Source organism: Miniopterus natalensis, chromosome 7, assembly GCF_054644295.1.
Source record: "Miniopterus natalensis isolate mMinNat1 chromosome 7, mMinNat1.hap1, whole genome shotgun sequence".
Taxonomy (NCBI): domain Eukaryota; kingdom Metazoa; phylum Chordata; class Mammalia; order Chiroptera; family Miniopteridae; genus Miniopterus; species Miniopterus natalensis.
In genome coordinates, this window is record NC_142087.1 from 36,209,235 (window position 1) to 36,232,248 (window position 23,014).

General features: G+C 39.3%; 1 protein-coding gene across 3 annotated transcripts in view; it reads left to right on the top strand.

The window, feature by feature from the left end:
- PIEZO2 (piezo type mechanosensitive ion channel component 2) overlaps window positions 1-23,014 on the top strand; it is a 324,107-nt gene that overhangs the window by 151,807 nt on the left and 149,286 nt on the right. For all 3 annotated transcript variants that reach the window (XM_087818935.1, XM_087818934.1, XM_087818936.1), the window contains exon 4: window positions 21,362-21,404. In XM_087818935.1, the coding sequence (XP_087675061.1) occupies window positions 21,362-21,404 (43 nt within the window). The remainder of the gene's footprint in view (window positions 1-21,361; window positions 21,405-23,014) is intronic.

Genomic DNA, 23,014 nt, shown 5'->3' on the forward strand with positions numbered 1-23,014 from the left:
TTATAGAATTTCTGTGCCAGGTGCTGTTTAAGAGCTGGGGCTTTAAAAATAAAATAAAACTCTGGCTTTTTCTCCTCAAAAGGGATGCGAGGAGCATTTGGTGAAGCAGAGAAATCACAATATAGCACATCAAGCATGTGTGTGCATTACGTCACCCCACAAGGACTTAACTGGGAAATGAGTGCTGCTCCTATCTATGTGGCCCCTCCCTGATCGGCAGTGCCGGGTTTAGAAGGCTATCCATGGGACGGTGCTCTCTTAAGTTACACGGTGCTCCTGGATCAGAACTCACGATCTTCCTTTCCTGTGAAGAATTCTGGTTTTACTTCATGGTCCTCCTTTCTCTTTCTGAAAGATGGAAGCATGGATGTCTGTTTCAGAGCCCTCTTTCCTAATGGTCTGTATGTGCCTGCACTCACTGCTTCCACGTGAAATCACATCTGAAAGGAACGGGGTGTTGCCATGTGGAAGGCATGGTATTGTTATTAAGGACGTGTATGCTTATGAAACGTTGAATCCTTCCTAGACTGAATTCATTAATCCATGTCTAAGTGCTTTGAGTTTTGGTCTACTGCCTTTGTCATAAACATTTTATTCCCCTAAAAGTGCAGTTTTTATATTTCCAATTTGACCTAAAGCACAGAAAGGATACAGTAAAAAAAAAAAAGGAGGCCTGCTATCGTTATCAGCCCCCAGGAAAACTAATGTTTGCACCAGTGTTAGTCTGGCTTGATGTGAACTGGACCTCTGGAAAGCCACAAAGAGAGAAGAAAATTTTTGTAGTCTGTCCAAGAAAGCTTTACCTTTCATTTTAGGTACTTCTAAGTACCTCACATTTGAAAATACTATACTCATACACACACACACACACACACACACACAGACTTTTTAAAAGTCTGATATTTGCTGCATTCTGTAAATGTGTATTGATTGCTTTTCAGCTCGTTCAAATTTAAAACTCAGGGATTCTGCTCTGTGCCAAGGGATTAGTCAGACATTCTTATATGTGAATGTAATGTTCACAATATTTATCAGTAAAAAGCAGGATTCTGAAGGAAAGGCTTGGCTCTCCCAGAACTGTGTTACATCAGCCACTCTCCATGGCCCGGGGGAGTCCGAAGAGCACTCCCCAATCTGTGGCCTGGAAACTCCCCCAAGTTATCTCCCGTCTAAGTAATTTCAAGTTTCTGTGTGGAAAGTAGATTTTCCCATGGATACTTTTAGGGCCAAGAACTCAAGTTTCAAAAGAGGTCTCCATCAAAAAAGATCAAGAAAAGAAAAGCAGATCCTGATATTTGAGAGCGTTGAAAGACAATCAGATAACAATACTTGGAAAAGTGGCTGCTGGTCTCTAGAGAGAGCTGAGGATGCAAAGGAAAGACACTCAGGAAGCATGCAGCTTGCCTTCTCTACTGTGTGTGTGATCCAGACAACAAACACATGACTGCCCCTTGTTCTGGTGGCTACTAAATGAAAAATAGCACTGAGTAAAACATTTGTATTTTCTTCTTTCACTGAAGCAGATTGGATGAGGGCTGTATAGTATAGGGTGTATGTTTACCTGTTCAGACTGCATAGCTACTTAGTCATTTTCCATAAAACTTCAGGAAAAATAAAGACTAGCTCAATAGAGTGTTTGTATTTTCTACTCAACTGATCATTAGCTTTATAGACCTGCTGTTGCAAATTTTTGTATGATGCCCACATCTTCTTGCTCCAACAAGAACATCTCAGCATCTTGATGGCTATTAATGTTTGCAGGCTAGTCCTGGAAAGAGTGTTGGGGTATTTGCAAAATGTGCAGAAAATAGCCTGAACTCAATATTTTTCATGAAATCTTGCTTTCGGTTTGTTTCATTTTCAATTATTCTTTTTCCCTTAAAAGCAGAATAACAGTGTCAAATTGAAGTCTGATTGTTGAGGCCTCTACCTAGTAAGGTCATTGTAACCTGTTTTTCTCTCTAGTTGATTTATTGGACACAGGTTTTCAAAGCCTCCTACTTTAGCCTGTTTCATCTGCCTGATTGAATTGAACCTTTCCAGTTACTAAGACAGTCACCGGAAGTATGTCACACTGGGAAATTTGTAGCAATCAAGTATTCAAGGAAAACCACCTGGTTTGTGGCATTACCAATTTCCATGGTATAAATACTCTGACCACAGGTGATTCCAAGCTATGTGCATGGTACCGCCGGCCAAGGAGTTGGTCAGAGGTCCTGAGCAGGTGCCAGCTGCCTCTGGCAACCCCTAGTCCCCAGGCTGTGGTCAGCCAAAATGCCCCTGAGGGTCAAACCCTGACCTTCTGTAACTCACTCAGGCTGACATTGGGAGACACTTGTTTTCTGTACCTCTTAAAATTAGTTCCCTAAGTAACGGCAGCCAGTTGAGGAAGGTGTGGTAATTAGAATGTGTGAAGAACAACATAAGAATCCAACCTCAGATTGCATTCATCCTCCTCTGTGAGTATGGCTAAAAAAACCCAGACATATAAAATTTTCACTTTTTGTAGAAATCCTTTATTTTAACTTTTTTTTTCTCCCTAACCCAGTCTCCTATTTGTTTTCTTCATAAAATGTATATAAGTGTGTTTGTATCCTGATTATTTTTATTACTTCCCTCCCAGTAAACTGTAAGAGCCATGTTCACTGCTAATATTCCCACTGCCTAACATATATAAGGGCTTAATAAATATTTGTTGACTAAATAACTTACTTTTACCTGTTTTCATGGATGTCATTAAATTATGAGTCCATTATATTTCCAGAATATTAACCCAAAGATAATATTTGACATTTTAGAGCAAAGATCATTAAAATTGTTACAGAATAAATCATCTAGACATAGGTGGTGTTTTTAGGAACAATGTAAGCTTGAAATCAAAATTTTTAAATGTGCGACCCCCTGTCAAGATGGCAGACTAGTAAGATCCTGAGCTCACCTTCTCCCTTGGACACACTAAAACTACAACTACATATAGAGCAATTATCTCTAAGTATGACCTGAAGACTAGCAGAACATATTTTCTTCAACTGAAGATAGAAGAAAAAGCCACATCAAGACAGGTAGGAGGGGCAAAGACATGGTCTGATCAGCACCCACATTCTCAGTGTGACGTCCCACAAGTGAGAGGAATATCATACCTTGGAGATACTCTTGAGTATCAAGGGGTCTGAGACCCAAGTAGGACTTCTCAGCCTAGAGGACCTGCATCAAGAAGAGGAGCCTTCATAACATCTGGCTGAGGGGCTATGGGAAACCTCCACTCTTAAAGGGCTTAGGCACACATTTGCTCACTCTGCATCCCAGTGCAGACACAGCAGTTTGAAAAGTGCCTGGGTCATACATGAAGCAGATATACTGACTAATTTGGGAGTGTGTGTCGAAGTGTCAAAGGGGCAGGGATCCGTCGGAACTTTCTTTGGGAATGGCAAGACTGACATTCCTCTAACCTGCCTATTCCAACCAGCATGCACCAAATCCTTTCCAAGGCAGGGCCCTACTCCTCAAGTACCTGGTGGATGGCTCTGGATGGCCCCTGGGCCCCTCCAGAGTGGTGCCTCACTCTAGAGGGGCCAGTTCCTGCACATCACCATACCTACAACAGTAGAGGCTGGGCCTAAAAGCCACCCACACCAGAGGCTGTACCATACAAAAGCATTCCAGTAGCAGTAATGGTCAGGCCTCCTAGACAGCTGGACTTGGGCTAGCCCTATGCAACAGGGTACCTACAGCATTCATGGCACAACCATAACAGAGGTCTGCATGCAGTGTACACAGGGGGCACTGCTAGAGTACCTGGTTCTGGTGATCAGGAGGGTTGCACCAATGGGCCCCACAGGACACCTTCTACATAGGTCTGCTCTTTTAATATCTAGAGGCATAACTGATCTAGCTAATGCATTAAAAACAAACACAGAGATTTAGGCAAAATGAGGAGAAAAAATAATGTGTTCCAAATGAAAGAAAAAGAAGAAAAAAGAAACAGAAAAATAGCTCAATGAAAAAGAGATAAGTAATCTATCAGATAAAAAGTTCAAAGTAATTAACATAAAGATGCTCATCCAATTGATAAGAAGTATGAATGAACACAGAGAGAACTTCAAAATATAGATAGAAAATATAAAAAAAGAATCAATCAGATGCGAAGAATGCAGTAACTGAAATGAAAAATACACTATAAGGAATCACCAGCAGATTAGATGATAAAGAAGAACAGATCAGCAATATGGAAGACAGGGTAGTAGAAATCACCCATAGAACAACAAAAAGAAAAAAAATTTTAAATGAGAGAGTATAAGGAACCTCTGGGACAACATCAAACATACTAACATTGATATTATAAGGGTCCTAGAAAAAAAAGAGAGGGACAAAAAACCTATTTCAAGAAATAATCACTGAAAACTTCCTTAACTTGGTGAAGGAAACAGCCAACCAAAACCAATAAGCACAGAAAGTACAAAACAAGGTAAACACAAAGAGACCCACACCAAGACAACCATAGTTAAAATACTGAAAGTTAGACACAAAGAGAGAAGCTTAACAGCAGCAAGAGAAAAAGGAGAAAGAAAAACTGATTATGTACAAGGGATCCCCAGAAGACTATGACCTGATTTTTCAGCAGAAATGTTGTAAGCCAGAAGGGAAGGGTACGATATATTCAAAGTGATGAATTAAAAAACACACCCCCCCACAGCCAAGAATACTCTACCAGGCAAAGCCATCATTCAGAATTAAAGGAGAGATAGTTTCCCCAGGCAAGCAAGTTAAAGAGTTAACCACCACTAAACCAGCATTACAAGAAATGTTAAAGAGCCCAGCTGGCACAGCTCAGTGGTTGAGCGTCAACCTATGAACCAGTAGGTCATGGTTTGATTCCCGGTCAGGGAACATGTCTGGGTTGAGGGCTTGATCCCCGTTAGAGGTTGTACAGGAGGCAGTCGATTGATGAGTCTCTCTTATCATTGATGTTCCTATCTCTTCCCTCTCCCTCTCCCTCTCTCAATAAAAACATATTTAAAAAAAAAAATGTTAAAGAGGCTTATCTAAGGGGAAAAGAAACATGTCAAAACTAGAAATACATACACACACACACACACACACACATATATATATGTATATATATGAAAGAAAAAATCTCTTAGTAAGGCTAACATATGATAAAGGTAGGAGATCAAGCACTGATATAGTTTGTAGATTAAAAGACAAAAGTAGTTGCCTGGCCAGCTTGGATCAGTGGTTGAGCATCAACCTATGATCCAGGAGGTTGCAGTTCGATTCCCGGTCAGGGCACATGCCCGGGTTGCAGGCTCCATCCCCAGTGGGGGACGTACAGGAGGCAGCCAATCAATGATTCTCTCATCATTGATGTTTCTATCTCTCTCTCCCTTTCCTCTCCCCTCCTCTCTCTGAAATCAATAAAGATACATTCTTAAAAAATTAAAAACAACAACAAAAGTAGTAAAATCATATATATCAACAATAATTAGTTAAGGAATACACACACATATATATAAAATATTATGTCAAAAACAAAATGTGGAGTGGAAATAAAAATGTAGTGCTTTTGAAATGCATTGGAACAGAAGAGACCATCAATTTTAAATACAGTGTTATATACATAGGATGTTATATCTAAATCTCATAGTAACTATCAACCAAAAACCTATAATAGAGGCACAAGAAATCAAGAAAAAGGAATTCAGACATAACACTAAAGAAACATCAAAACATAGAGGAAGAGAGCAATAGAATAAGAAAGAAACAAAGAAGAGCTACAAAAACAATTTTAAAAAAGAAATAAGTACATACCTATCAATAATTACTTTTGCCCTGGCCAGGTGGCTCAGTTGGTTGGAGCTTCATCCCATACACCAAAAGGTTCAATTCCCGGTCAGGACACATACCTAGGTTTCGAGTTCAATCCCCAGTTGGGGCATGTATAGAGGCAACTGATTGATGTTTCTCTCTCACATCTATGTTTCTCTCTCTCTCTTTCCCTACCTCTCTCTCTAAAATCAATAAAAAAAATCAATAGATGTATTAAATACTCCAATTGAAAGAACAGGGTGAATGAATGGATAAAAAACAAGAGTCATTCATATGCTGCCTACAAGAGACTAACTCAGATCTAAAGACACACACAAATTGAAATAACCCATGGACATAGACAATAGTGTGGTGAAAGCCTAGGGAGGGGGTCAAATGAGGATAAAAGGGGACATCTGTATATTTTCAACAATAAAGATAAATTTAAAAAGAAAAGAAAGTGAAGGGATGGGAAAAGATATATCATGCATATGGAAATAAAAAAGAATTCTGGAGTTGCAATACTTTAATACTTTAAAACAAAGACTGTAACATAAGATAAAGAAGGGCATAACTATAAAAGGATCAATTCATCAAGAGAATAAAGCACTTGTAAACATCTATGTACCCAACATAGGAACATGTAAATACATAAAGCAAATACTAACTGACATAAAGGGAGAAACTGACAGTATTACAATAATACTAGGGAACCTTAACACCACACTTTCATCAATGGATAGATCGTCCAAATAAAAAATTAACAAAGTGCCCTGGCCAGGTGGCTCAATTAATTGGAGTGTTGTCCCATACACCAAAAGGTTGCAGGTTTGATTTCTAGTCAGGGTACATATCTAGGTTGTGAGTATAATCCCCAGTCAGGGCACGTATGGGAGGCAACTAATCAATGTTTCTCTCTCCGCCCCCCTTCCTCTTTCTCTAAAAATCAATTAAAAAAACATATACTTGGGTGAGGGTTAACAAAAAAATCAACAAGAAACATTGTCCTTAAAAGACACATTAGATCAGGTGAATATATATAGACCATATATATATATAAATATATATAGACCATTCCATTCAAAAACACCAGAATATACATTATTTTCGAGGTACTTGGAATATTCTTCAGGATAGATCACATGTTAAAGCCACAAAACAAGTCTCAGTAACTTTAAGAAGATTGAAATCATATCAAGCATTTTTTCCAACCACAATGTTATGAAACTAGCAATCAACTACAAAAAGAAAATTGGAAAAAAAACAACACACAAACACATGGAGGCAAAATAACATGCTTCTAAGCAATCAATGAATCAACAAAGAAATCAAGGAGGAAATAAAAAAAACCTTGTGCTAAATGAAAATGGAAACACAATGTTCCAAAATCTGTGGGAGCAGCAAAGGCAGGTCTAAGAGGGAAGTTTATACCGATACAGGCCAACCTCAAAAAACAAGAAAAGTATCAAATAAGCAATCTAACTTTATACCTAAAGTAATGAGAAAAAGAATAAGCCAAGCCGAAAGTTACTAGACAAAAGAAATAATAAAGATCAGAGCAGAAGTAAATGAAATAGAGTGTAAAAAATAATGGGAAAGAGCAATGAAACTAAGAGCTGGTAATTTGAAAAGAATAAACAAAATTTATAAGCCTTTAGCAAGATTTATCAAGAAAAAAAGAGCGCCCACGTAAAATAAAAAAAGAAAGAGAAATGATAACCCCCACTACAGAAACACAAAGGAAAATAAAAGAATACTAAAAATAACTATATACCAACAAATGGACAGCCTAGAAGAAATGTACAAATTCCTAGGAACATACAATCTTCCAAGAATGAATCAGGAAGAGAGAAAATCTGAACAAAATGACTATCAGTAACAAAACTGAATTAGCAATCATAAAGCTCCCAACAAACAAAAGGTCAGGACCAGACAGCTTTAAAGGCTAATTCTATTGAACATTTAAAGAAGAATGAATACCTGTCATCAAACTATTCCAAAAAATTTCAAGAGGAAGGAATATTTTCAAACTCAGTCTACAAGGCCAGTATTAGCCGCATAAAACCAGACAGACAGACACACACACACACACACACACACAAATTACAGGCCACTCTCCTTGATGAACATAGATGCAAAAATTCTTAACGAAATATTAACAATCCAAATTCAACAATACTTAAAAGAATTATACATCATGACCAAGTGGGATTTATTCCAAGAATGCAAAAATGGTTCAATATTCACAAATCAAAGTAATATAGCACATCAATAAAACAAAGGATAAAAATCACATGATTGTCTCAATAGATGCAGAAAAGGCACTTGACAGAATTCAACATTTATTTGTGATAAAAACAACAGAATGGGTACAGAGGGAACATACTACAACATAGTAAAGGTTGTGTATAACAAACCCATAGCTAATATTATGCTCAGTGGTAAAAAGCTGAAAGCTTTTCCTCTAAGATCAGAAATAAAATGAGGATTCCCACTCTACCACTTTTATTCAACACAATAGTAGCAATTCTAGCCACAGCAGTTAGGCATGGAAAAGAAATAAAAGGCATCCAAATTGGAAAGGAGGAAGTAAAACTGTTTCTATTTGTAGATAACATGAGACTGTACATATATAGAAAATCTTAAAGCCTCCACCCAAAAACTACTAGAACTAATGGATGAATTCATTAATGTTTTGGGATATACAATTAATATACAAATACCAGGTGCTTTTCTGTACACTAATAAGAAACTATGAGAAAGAGAACTTAAGAAAACAATTACATTCTAAATTATAAGAATAATATATTAGGACTAAATTATTTGAAAACACAAATAAATGGAAATATATACCATGCTCTGGATTGGAAGAATTAATATTGTTAAAATGTCCATACTACCCAAAGCAATCTACCGATTGAACACAATCCCTATCAAAGTACTATTGACATTTCAAAGAACTAGAAAAATAATCTCAACATTTGTATGGAATCACAAAAGACCCTGACTGGCCAAAGCAATTGTGAGAAAGAAGAAAAAAATGCAGTTATCACACTTCCTGATTTCAAATTATATTGCAAATCTATAGTAATGAAAACAGTGTGGTACTGGCTCAAAAAACCCCAGACACATAGATACATGAAACAGAATAGAGAGCCCAGTAATAAACCCACATTTATATGGTCTATTAATCTATAGCAAAGGGGGCAAGAATATACAACGGGGAAAATATAATTCTCCTCAATAAGTGGTGATGGGAAAACTACACAGCTACATGCAAAACAGTGAAACTGGACCACTCTCTTACACTATATACAAAAATAAACTCAAAGTGGATTAAATAATTATATGTAAGACAAGAAACCATAAAAACTATTAAAAGAAAACAGAGGCAGTAAACTTTTTGACATTCTCCTCAGACAAGAACAACAAAAGCAAAAATAAACTGGATTCCATCAGATTACAATGGTCTGCACAGTGAAGGGAACCATCAACAAAACATGAGAGCAGATATTCTTCCAATGAATGGGGAGAATCTATATCCAATAGAGGATTAATGTCCAAAATATATAAAGAACGACTACAGCCCACCATCAAAAACAGTCCAATTTTAAAAACTGAGCAGAGGACCTGAGTAGGCGTTTTCCCAAAGCAGACATACAGACAGCCAACAGACACTGGAAAAGATGCTCAACACCACTAATCATCAGGGAGATGCAAATCACAGCCACAGGGAGATGCAAATCAAAGCCGCAATGAGATCTCACCTCACACCTGCCAGATCGGCTGTTAATCAAAAGCACAAGACATAACAAGCGCTGGTGAGGGTGTGCAGAAAAGTGAATACTTGTGCACTGTTGGTGGGACTGCGAATTGGTGAGGCCACTATGGCAAACAGTATGGAGGTTCCCCCAAAAAACTGAAAATAGAACCACCGTATGACTCAGGAGTCGCACTTCTGGGTATCTATCCGAAGCAAACAAAAGCACTAATTGGGAAAGGTACCTGCACCTCTGTGTCATCGCAGTGTTATTCACGATAGCCAAGATATGGACGCCACCTAAGTGCCCATCGACAGGCGAGTGGAAAAAAAAGATGTGCTATACTTACAGAATGGAGTATTACTCAGTCATGAAAAGAACAAAATGTTGCCATTTGCAACAACATGGACGGACCTAAAGGGTATTATGCTAAGAAAAATAACTCAGGGAGAGAAGGACAACTTATGTATGATTTCACTTATATGTGGAATCTAAAAAACAAAACAGACAGAAAAAGACAGTAATAGACTCATAGATAAAGAGAACTGATGGTTGCCAGAGGACAGGGGGATTAAGGGGCATAAACTTCCAGTTATAAAATAAATGGGTCACAGGCGTGTAATGTACTGCACAGGGAATATAATGCATAGTATTGTAATAACTTTGTGCTGTGACTGATGGTTACTAGATTTATCACAGTGATCACTTTGTAATGTACATAAATGTTGAGTAACTATGTTGTAAACCTAAAACTCATAGAATAGTGTATGTCAGCTATACTTAAAAAAGAAATATAGGACCCAATTCCAAAATTTTAAATGTGTGATATGCAGTGTGATTAGATTTTTCTATATACATTTAATATTTTATAATATATCACAGTATATATTTTATCAATTGTGTTAAAAATGAAAAACAACAAATCCCCTGGCCCTCCATGTAATAAACATTTCAGTCTTTTGTCTAAACTTTATATTTGATTTATATTCAGGGAAAACAAGGACCAAGCTGCAATTGCGAGTTTAAACTAAATATGCTTCGTGAAGTTTTTCTTTTTCATAAAATTTCCAGCCATCAAAATGTCTGCCAGGGTTTATTTATTTTTTTAATTTTTACAAGTGAACATCACTATTTGGCTCATACTTCTGGCAATGGGGAGTTTGCAGTTAGTGTAAAGAAAGGCACAAGCATATGAAGGACTGTATTGCTGTATAAGATTCCCAAAGGAACATAAAAGTGAAAACCATACTTAACCTGCAAAACGCAGCATCCTCAGAATACTTGCCAGTGTTCTATAAATACTGGCAAATAAGAAAAATGAAAAATGATATGAAAAGAATATAAGTGCATTTTTATTGGAGAAAATACAGTTGACTGCTGAACAACAACAGGCTTGAACGGCACAGGTCCACTTATATGTGGATTTTCTTCAATAAATAGCTGTAGATTTTTCAGTCCGTGGTTGGAAGTCTGTGGATGCAGAGGGCCGAATGTATGCATTCTACACCATTTTATATAATAAGGGCACTCAAGCATCGTGGAGGGGTTTTGGAACCAATTCCCTGTGGATACCCAAGGCTGACTTAAGTTTTTGAGGAGTCAAAAGTTATATGTGGATGGGGATTTTCAACTGCTCAGGGATTGGCACCCCTAACTCGTGCATTGTTCAAGGGTCAGTGGTATAGTTGTTTTTTAAGACCCCTTGCTGGTCAGCTTTGTATTTCAGCGCTCCTCTGTGTGGTGTACAGCTGGGATTGGCAGTGTAGGAATTTTACTCTTTTGGCTTCTGCAAAATTGACAGAATCCCTTACATGCAATTCATGTTCTCATGTGCATTTTTAAGGGACAACCTCATAAACACCAATATGAATACTTTTACAAGCTTAGTAAGCTCTTTATGAAGGGCTTAAGTTTAAATGAATGAAGTTATTTATGGGTTTAACCTAAATACACATTCTATACCTTTCCCATAAAATGATTTTAGGAGAGTTTTAGCAAACACACACTAAAAGGAAAAGTATATAATACATTATAAATTAACTAAAACAAACCACACTCATAACAATGTGCCAAATTAAAAAGAGAAATGACGCTAAAGTTTATTTCTCTACACTTTCATGCACGCCTTTGTTGAGGTTGTGTGTGTGTGTTGTGGTGGGACAGTGCATGGAGAGGGGAAACTGGGCTGTGGTGGTTCTGCACAGTTAAGGTCCTCATACTACCAAATATTCCCTGCATTGCAGCATTGTTCATCTAAAATGGCAGTTAAGTGTCTTGAATTGTAGTGGCTAATTATCTACCAGTTATCTACCACCTATTTTGTGCCAGACACTCTGCGATGCTTTGAATACATCTTCATCGTATTTGTGCGAAAGGGGCTACTATCTTTATTTTAGAGATGCCTTGACTAACTCATAGACCTAAAGCGAGTGCCCCAATGTTATAGTAGAGCACGACAAATATTCAGAGTAGAGATTCAAGGCCAAAGTTGTTTTGCTGCGAGAGCTGAGTTATTGCTATCTGCCCTGCTGAATTTTCAGGTACATTTTTGGTTTTGATAGAAAACTAAGACCCTGAAGAAGAGGGAAATTAACATCATTGGTGTTATCTACTCAAAATATATGAAATGGCAAACTAGTTTAAGAAAAGATAAAAGCTATGTAACATTGACACTGAAATTAAAATTTTATATAAAATGTTATATATTTTTTATTTGTAAATTTTACATTTATAAAATAAAATGTAAAAATTTTATCAGAGAAAATAAGTATATGTGAATTAAATACTAATTTATGCAGGTGGCGTAACATATAAATCAAGACAGCCAGGCCCCTGATGCCCTCATTAGGGAGATTCTCTAACTCGGCCTCCTGGTCTTAGACCTTTCATCTGATGGGCTGTGTATGAATTGTCAGAACATTGTGTCCCACCCTTGCACTTCATAGGCAGCCCAGCATCCCACACTTTTACAACAAAGATTTATTCCTTGTACTGAAGAACACGGCTGTATCCTTAAGTATCTTCTAAATTGTCTAAAACAGATATATTTATTTGTACAACTTAGGTGTTCTATGTAATATAATTCCTTCAAAAGAGTAATCTAGATATGGACTGTGCAGTAACTGCATTTATCCAAATAGGCAACCACCCCGGATGCCTTTTCGTGTACCCATTGCATACATTCCTCTCTTCCCCGCCCTCTTTAAGGAGCAGGGCATAAACTGCCCAGACTCTCTGCCCATCTTCTGCTGCAAATATGGTCCCACAACATTCTCCCTTGTCTTTTCCTCTAGTCTCAGGATCCTCTGCCTGCTCAGAGTCTTTTCCTCTCTTAGCCACTAAGGAATCTTTTAATATCCTTCTCTGTGCCTTCCACCTCTGCTCATCCCCAGCTTCCTTCTCTTTAGTTTATTAAGACTGCCATCATCTAACCAAGGAAGCCACACCATCCTTTGTTCTGGCCTCCCCTTCCAGCTCTCTCTCAACTCCCAGCACCCCTCTAACTCATAGACCTCAAGATCCATCCCATCGCAGTGTGGCCTGGTGGCTTGAAACAGAGAAGTCGGCCCTCACTGTCTGCGATTCCTGGCCTCCCATCTAGTTCCCAGCTCACTCCCCCCACACGCTACCATTTCTCCAGTCCCACTGAAATGCTCTGGCGCGCCTTACCTTTCTTCGCCAAAGGCCTGAAGTCCATGACCCCCTCCTTCTGAAGTCGGCCTCTCTATGATACTTGATTTCTTCTTTCTTATTTTTCTTTTCACATTCTTATGCCTTTTTTTCTTAACTGAATCATTTTTCTTAACGTGCTCTTTAAATATTGTTCATTTCCCCATTTCTACTTGATCACCTTATGTTTCTAAACACTCTTGCTGAAGGAGAAGCGAAACTAACTCGGCGACTCGGAAGCCTGGGTTTGAATGAGGGGGACACCGTGTCAACTGGAATTTCAATTGAGTTACAGAAAGGTTCCAAGTCTTGCTTACCTTATCAACTTTTATCAAAAACCGAATTTTAATTCCACATACTATTCCACTGCATATAAACGTTTTGTAATGATCTCATACTTATGCTCTTTCTAGTGCTCAGGATGGGTAGTGCCCAGGGGTTTTCAGACTCTAATTATTCCTATAACTTTTCATTGACAAGGACTATGTATCCCAAAAGACTCTGGGCCGTGGGGCATTGGTTCCCTTCCCTCCTGTCCATTGCTCTCCACACACACACGCACACGCACACACGCACGCACAGATACAAATACACACATACACAAATGCAAATATAAATACACATCCAAACAAAAACAAATACACAAAGACAAATATACACATGCATAGGCAAACAAAAATACATACACACAAACTCGATTGTCTCTGAGAGTTGGCCTGGATGTGGAGTGATATTGAATGAAGGCAAGGAGGTCAGGGGAAGGCAGGGTGATGATGGTGATAATCATGGGAACAAAAGTCTGCTTGTTCAGAAAGAGACGTCCTATACAGAAAGGGCACAGTGCCCACTCTCTGGTATGGATCTTGTGTTTCTGGACTGGGAGGAGTGCAGTGGGAAAAGAATGAAATGTACTTTTGTTTTCTTTAAGGCTGGCTTGTTTGGTTGGTTTCCATGGGAGACATATGCACAGGACAATTCAATTCAATTGACCTACTTATGAAAGTTCCTCTGAGATTCATGAAAATAGATTGTGTGTGTGTGTGTGTGTGTGTGTGTGTATACATTTGGGTTTCTCTTTTCCAGTGTGTCCATAATTAATTTAGTGGTAAGTTGGTAGAAAAAAAGCATCAGACTGCCAATCAGACCCAGTGTTAAACCAGAGTTTTTATAGTCAGTTGTCTTTAAAAATACATTATTTGTTGTGGAAATTAATTATTTAGAATTTACATTTCATTTTAGAGTAATTTGAAAGTAGTTTTTCAAAAGAAAATCTTTTATTCATAGCATCCTTCATTCATAGTGTTGCATATTTGTGAATAGACTTGTTTAAAATTTGTGAATAGGTTTGTCCTAGTCACTACAAAGAGTGAATTGTGGTTATTATTTTTTCAGACTGATTTTAGTCAACTGAGATGATATCATAAAACATGAATTATGCTCATTCAAAACCTCCCGGAGCTGAGATATTTGGATATTAAAGAATTCATGAGGATTCAAGAAACAGATATAATATTTGTTCCCACCTATTATGGCAACAAACATGTAATTCAAAAACTGGAAAGCTAAAATTATAGAAATGTTCCACACATTGTATGTATAGTAGCCAAAATTTAGATATAATTAATATATTAATTAATACATATATAAAACATTTATATATTTATATTTGTAAATTTTATATTAATATATTATATGTCAATATAATATATTAATTTATATATTAACATATCCCCTGTTAGAACAGCTAGTTCTGGGGTTTAAAGTAGATGAGTGGATAAAAACACTGTGGGACATTTACACCATGGAATACTATGCAGCTGTAAAAAAGAAGGATCTCTTACCCTTTGGGACAGCATGGAGGGACCTGGAGAGTATTATGCTAAGCAAAATAAGCCAGGCAGAGAAAGACAAGTACCACATGATCTCACTCATATGTGGAATCTAAGGAATAGACATAGAAGCATGGAACAGACCAACAGATCTCAGAGGGAAGGCGGGAAGGAGGGTGGGAAGAGATTAACTAAAGAATTTATGAGTGTATATGAACAGCCCATGGACACAGACAATGGACAGGCAGGGGCCTGGGGAGGGATGGGAGATGGGGGAAGGGGGGTAAAGGAGAAAATAGGGGACATCTGTAATACTCTCAACGACAAAAAACATGTAGCTCATTTAATATGAAATTATTAGTTAAGGGATGGTAAAGAATGATTTTTTCCCTCACTGCCCTCTTTTACAATTACTTTTATCCCATTAATGACAAATCTCATCTGGGAATTATGACACAGAAAATTTTACAGATCTCACAATTTAACCCAAAATGCTGAAATTTCTCCTTAGCTGGGAAAATTGCATTACTTGGGTACATATCACCTGTTAGAGCAGCCAGTTCTGGGGTTTAAAAGATTTCAGCTACAACTCAACAGGAGTGCATTTTAATATTTGCAAAGTAAAATGTCACTACTGGTCTATTTTTCTCTTAGAATTTCTCATTGTGTTCAACATCCAGTGCATGGTAAAATCTTCACTTGGATTGGATATGAAAATCTTTTCCTTTCAAGATTTAAAAATAATGTAAATGAAGTTTCCTCCAGAAAACCTGTAAGAGGCATAATTCCTGATATTTCAGGGTTTCGTCACCAATTTCTGTGCCAGGTTGTGTGTTCAACTGCTTGGCAGTCCCTACAAGAAATGAAAATACTTTTATTTTTATAGGAATATGCTGGCAAAGACCTACTACTTCCATGAATTCTTCTTCTTTTTTTCTAATTATTTTGGGAAAAACAGAAATGCACATCCAAGTTCAAGTGGCTTTCAACATCTGAGACATACTTGGTATAAAAGTGTTCAATTAGAAGGAAATCTCTGTCTCCTTTTCCCACCAGTTTTACCACTGCGGACCTACAGGAAAAATCGTTACCTTTGTTTGTGTATTAGAATTTGAGCAACAAGTTGATCAAAAGAATGATCGATAAAAGTAATCAGTGAGGAAGCATGATAATAAAGTGAGCAACCAATTTACAGCATAAAGTTTTGCGTTTTCAATAACATTTATGAAAAATACAGTTATAAATGGAAAGGGACCTGCTGAAAACCCCACAACATCACGTTAAAGAAAGAGAAGGACCCGAGAGCAACTTGTCTAAGGAGATGCAGATGTCCAGAGGCAGAGCTGTTAGCACGCAGATGTCTGCTTTCAAGGAACAGGCAAAGCCCTGTAATTTTATCTTTTTTCCCCTTTTACCCTCACTGAAGATATGTTTATTGCTTTTGAGAGAGAGAGAGAGAAATATCGATGTGAGAGAGAAACATGGACCGGTTGCCTCAATGTGCCGGATTGGAGCTCGAACCTGCAGCCTCTTTGGTGTAAGGGGTGGCGCTCCAAGCAGCTGAGCCCCCGGCGGGGAGGAAGCCCTGCCCTGTAAGCGACCGCCGCAGAAGCGTCAGAAGGCAGGACAAGCAACCAGCCCGCTCCGTCGTCGCAGGTGACACATCGGCGCAGCCTTCCTCTGCCTACGCGTTTGTACGGGCTGAGCTCCTGTGCTGACCACCGAACAAAATTAACATAGAAAGCGGGGGGCCTCGATGAAAGAAAGGCGATGGGAGAAGGGGTTTGACCACAGATAACTGCCTCTGTAGGCGCCCCCATGCCTCTAAAATTAATTATCCGGCATAAAATTCAAAAAGGTTTTGGATTCCATATTGTAGCCAGATTGGGGTGAGAGACAAATGTTAGGAAGGAGACTGAGCGAAGGAAAGTGAGAAGAAAAGAAACCAAGGTCCCCCCTCCCCGCACGCACACACATGCACGCACACGCACACACACACGTGTGCGTGCCACAAAACAAGGAGTAAAGAAGTTAGGGGCATTGGCTCTGGAGTCCCACCTCTTTCTACCTGGAGTTTTCCCACCCGCAAGGGGACATGGTAATAGTACTGTCCTTGTGGAGTGTTTGGGAGGGTTAAATTAGCCATTTTTATTGCCATGTTAATTTGGGGGAGAATGTGCACTCTCTTGATGTAAAATGTGGTTAAAACGTCTAGGATTGATTTAAAATATTTCTGTTGCCACCTAAGATGTGGATGCTGGGTGCATTGCTAAAATCTTACTCCTACTGTTCATATTTAGTGCTCTTCGAGATACAAATGTCGGGCTTAAAGGAAGATGTAAGATTAAACTGAAACTAGACTTAACACTAAACACAGATTATTTTCCCTGTCTTGTAGCTGGAGTGACAGGAAAGGCGAGGGTCTCAGGAGCAGCTGGGCACAGACAGGGATGCCAACGGGAGCCCCCGTCCTTGCTCTCCAGGCTACTTCTGCTCATGGACCCCCTCTTTCCTCCTACCCAGGCTTTCTCCAGGTGGTGGGAACATGGCCACGATGTGACTGTGGCCAGGGCTGGGCACCCACGATCCTGGTTCTCTGGCAGGCGAGCAGAGAGAGCTTCCACGAGTTAGGTCAAGCCCGCTGGGCAAGGTTCCATTTGGCCTGACCTAGCCGACCACGCGCTCACCCTGATGACCCGTGGCCCGGGAGATCGGGTGCTGTGAGGAGTGGCCCACCCTCCCTGCCGCTGGGGCCAGCTGGGGAGAGGTCCTATAGCTAGGAGCCCCCGCAGAGGCTCAAGGGCCTGGGGACAGTAGTTCCCAAAAAAAGGAAGTTTCCATAACTTCTTCCTGTGATGGGAAGAAGGAAACATGGAACTGACAGAAGCTGATAGGTAGCTGGGGTGCAGAGGGAGGGAGGGGTGGAGGGAGAGTGAGAACGGAGGGATGGCGCTTTGCTCACTTTGTAAAGGGGCAAATGTTGATGCCTCGAGGAAGGGATGTCCGACACCGTAGCGTGGTAGTGCCCCTTGGAGTCCTGGGAATGTCAGCGCCAAAGGGGTAGCTTGTTAGCTTGTATCCACGGAGGACGGACACTGGAACTTGCTCCACAGACTGGATGACATTTAGTCCAGGGTTTGTTTCCAGCCTCTGGTCTTTGTGGTCCTCCACAAGGATTTCATTCAATTCGGTTGTTGGGGTGTCTGTGCTCTGAAGGGCAGTTTTTAAAAATGAAGAACCATAGTCACTTCTAACTACATCTAAGACTGCAAAGGGAAAATCCCTCTTATGGATTGTAGCCATCTCTCTCTCTCACACATTTTCTTTTTTGTCGTCGTTGCTGTTGTTGGATTTTTCCTGAAGAATGTAGCATGCTTTAGACTTCTCCGTATTCTAAATCTCATTTAAAAAGTGTTGAATCAAGGAAGTCTGCCAGCTCTTTTTGTTTTCTCTACTTTTCTGTCCGTGTTGGACTGCTCTGGCAAAGGAGGCTAATATTACCTTACCATGTAAAACATGGTTAATGGCTTTAAAGAATTCCCCAGCAACTGAATAATGGGCTGCCAAAAATATTCTTGGTGCCAAAGGATATGGATATGTCTGCTCCATTTATTGTGTGTTTCTACTTTCATCATGACTAAGTGCTCACAAAAGACATAAAAACCTAACCCTCTAGGGTATGTGGCGTTTGAGGGCAGAAACCATATTTTAATATATTCAGTCCTATGCCTAACATATTGCGATACTTAGCAGAGTATCAATAGCAAACAAAGATGGATACCTATAGTACATAGGATACTCAAATTATCAATTAAATTGATTTCTAGTGACCAGAAGGAAGTTGTTATATTGTCTTGTGCTTGGTTGAGTGGCTTCATAATGTTTATTCTTAGAATTTCTGAAAGTCTTGCACCAAACACTTTTAACTTGTTCTGCCTGCTTGAATAAGTTTACTTTTCTCCGAAATAAGAAGGTGGAACCTATTTCTTAATTAAAGCTTCATGTTCCAACAGCCTGGTGGTGCAGTATAGCAAAGTCATTTATTTTTGTTTTACTTTGATAATAAATTGAGTCATTAAAAATGGGTTTTCCTTAAAAATGTGTTTAAAAATTAATTTAAGAATATACTGAAAAAATCTGGGAAAATGCAAATATAGAAAAATTTAAAAGGTGCTTTGTTTCTCCCTGAAAATAAGAAAAGTAGCACCTAAACCCACTCCTCGTCTACCCCCACCTCACTCCCACCCCACCTTCCCATGGACCCTTCCCACTTGGCCTGGGCTCAGACTGTCTGGTTCTCACTTGGCAGGAGACTCAATCTCTCCTGCTTCTTAGTTTGGGCCAGGCAGTTGCCAGCTGTCCTGGATTACAGTGTGGTTTCTGACTCAGGTATGTATTCTTCCACCAGTGTCTTAATTGCTAGGCTCTTAGGGGCAAAGTAATTGTCTTCAAAGAATTCCTGAAATAGAGATTCTTAATTGTTTTGCATGAGACTCCCAGGACAGATAACATTCATATGGGGTCCACTCCCTTGGGCCCAGGGCCATGAGAAATTCTTGGGCTGATTAACTAAAATTCCATATCATTTACTCCTGTTCAGCAAAGTGTATTGGAATTCAGTTGGATAAGAGTGACTTTATCCAAGAAGATAAACCTGCATCTGCTTTAAATTTGTGTGTGTGCATGTTTGTATAATTTGTACATGATATTTAGTCCTGTGTTATTTATAAAAATTATTTAAAATGCTCTATTATAACCAAGGAGTATGAACCCAAGTCCCATGGGGAGGCAGCATGTTTGTGCTCTCTTGGGACTGGTTCAGTCCTCAGAAAGGAAGCTGCTCCTGCATAATCTCCTGTCTTTCCAGAAAGCCTGTCTAATGTTTAGGAGACACTGAGAGGCCACCTGAAGATAAAGCCTGTGAGGCAGAGTTTCCAAGAAAGAAACATAAACACCATCCTAGTTTATTGTGACTTTAGGGAAAGAAGCAGGGTAGCTCTTTGCTGCCCCGGGGACCAGTGCTGGATCTACCACTTCCTGTTTGCAGAACTAAATTGTACAGAAAGGCAGTAATTATCTGCTGTGATTATCAAGCAATTAGAACAAAGCACAAGTTATAAATTTAGGGATACACAGGTATTTACTTGAAATAGTTACTGAAATTAAAATACGTTTGCAACTGACTGAACATCATGAAAATATAAAACTATGGGTTAAGAAAAACCCTTAATTTTTATATAAAAAATATTTTTTATACTCAGCTGTTTTGTGTGTGTGTGTGTGGAGTTGGATATGCTGCTCTTCAAATCATGCCACTTAAAACAGAATTTTCACTCAGGAGACTTTTGATTAAAATATTTAGCTTAAAACACTAAATGTTAATCCTGTGCTTCAAGATTAGTGAGATAAAGGCATGGTGTATAATGACTTGGAAATTCAGAGTGTTGTTGGGGAGGAAAAAGTTTTTATCTGCCCTTCTAGGTTCCTTTGGCTGGTCTAATGAAATTAACATGATACAAATTAACAGGAGAAAAAACAGTTTAATTTTTATAAATATAGGAATTCCAAAGATATGTGTCTCCCAGATAGTCAGGCAATTGGTTTATATATTATTGTGGTCTAAGGAGAAGGCGGTAAGGGCCTGGGAGTTCACAGGGTAGGCAGACAATTCATGGGGAGATGGGAAGAGTAAATGTCTGTTACACGAATGTGGAGAAGTCTTTCAGGCGTAAAAACAAGTTCTCTTTGGCCCTTTTTTTCTGGTACAAGCAAACAGTATCTAAACTATTTTAGAGAGTTAAGGTGGAGGTAAAAAGAAAAACTTTCTGTATCCTCTGTTTCTTACAAATTATCAGCCTAAAGTAATCCTCATGATAAAGAGGCACATTTTGGGGTGACAAACTTTGCTTCCCTACAGTGTCATCTAGTTTTTCATATGCTACACAGAAATAAAAGTCGAATTTTAGAGAGTACAATTTACATTAAGCTGTTTAAGTATTTTTGACAGGAGAGTTTTGCTCATATTATTACTGAACCAAACACAGATGTTTAGAGGATGAATTAGTAGGCCCCTGCCTTACCACAGGAAAGTGGGTTAGAGATTTGTCCCTCTAACCCTGATGTCAGATGCTCTCTAAAAGGCCATTTGGGGACTGGAGGAAAGCAGCGATGCATCCTAGGAAGAACAAAGTCTTCCACTTAAATTTAAAACCAAATACCCAGCAGGGTGCGCAAAAACAAGACAAAACTATCAGAATACCAGGTGTGCACTAATTATGTTCCTTTCTTCTGTTACAGGCTCAACCTGGGAAAAGACATTGCGGCAGATTGGCTTTGAAAGGTAAGCGGGGCTTAGCATGTCTCCATGTTCAGCTGGCTGCTACCCTTTTTTATTCCAAGCAATTTATTGATTAAAAATCAGTGGTTCTGCTACCACTGCTTCAGTAAGTGAATAACTTTGTGCCTCTTGAGACTCAGTTTCTTTGTCAAGTAGAGCTTTGCCGTATAAAAATCTTTGCCTGTGTACAGAGTGGACATGAAGATTAAATGGAGCAACTTATTTGAAAACACTTCTTAAACTGCAAAACTTTATAAAAGGAAAGTTGTATAGTTAGAGAATTATAGGAGTAGAGTTTACTTTCTTCTAGCTTATTCACCTCATTTGTCAATTCTATTGTTTTAGTGCAGAGAAATTTATATTTATGTTGATATCTTTCCAATTATTAAAATTATTAGATATTGGCTCTAAAGGAAAGGTTGAGATTACATCGCTCTTAAGCATTTCTGTTGTTGGTGGAAATCGGGCTCTTCTCCAGGACCTTGAGGAAAGAATTCCAAGGACCCACGCACGGGAGACAGTGGTGTTGGGGAGTGGTATATTTGTGATGTAGTATCAAAAGAGTTCTCCTGGCTTCCTAATGTTGCATCTCCATCTGTCCTGCCATAGATAAAGTACAACCGTGTCTTTAGCAAGGCCAAGGCAAAGGCCAGTGCTCAGAGTTTCTGCTTCATAGTCCTTCAGGGCCTGCACAATCTGCTTCGGGCCCAGGTGGCCACAAGGCCTGCATGATCTGGTGGCTCCTGGGCAAGAGAGCCTGTGATTCAATGGGTGAGTGCAGATCACCAAGCCAGGGAGAAAGCTTCTTTGTTCACCTGGAATTATGTATTCTCAGGCTTGGGAGGAACCAGAACTTTTTCAAAATAACCAATCAGCTTCCCAAACTGTCTGGGCTTGCATTGGCTCCACTCACCCTAGCCAGTGATTTTTCTCTCAGGTTAGACTGACAGACCACTATAGTTAAGTATCTCCCCCCTCCCCCCATGCCATTTTGACTTCGTTGCACAGGTCCTTATCTCCCCCTGCTCCTGCAGTCCTGTCCTGAGGGGGGAAGGGAGGGCATTAACGCCCTTGGAGGGACAATGCTGCAGTTCCTGGGGGTGTGAAGCTGTAGCTTCCTGGTGAAGTCCACAGCCTCATGGTCCCCAGCCGACCACACTACCGCACTTAACAATTTTTAACTTCCCTTGCTTTCTTCCTTTTAATAACTAGCTAACAACGGTAACATTTCTACACCTGTATCTCCCCAAAAGAAAAAAAAATGGGGTCATTATAACATCAGAAAATGTAGAAGTAGGGTTGATGCTGTGACTGAACCATCTGCCCTTGGATTGGAATGCCAGCACATCAGGACAGGTCTCTCCAGTGGCAGTTATCATCTTATATTGAACTGGCAGTGTCAATACAATTATTGAAAGAAAGACATTTTAATTTTTTTCTCTAAAAGTAGATTTTGACTAGTCCTGTTCATTATATTGAAAGTGTGTTTTTACGTGTATTGATTAAGCTGACAGAGCGCTTGTGACATACAAAAGGGAATCGAACTGGTGAGCTCATGGTGCATGGGACGAAGCTCAGCCAGCTGAGCCACACTGACCCGGCTCAGTGTCCTT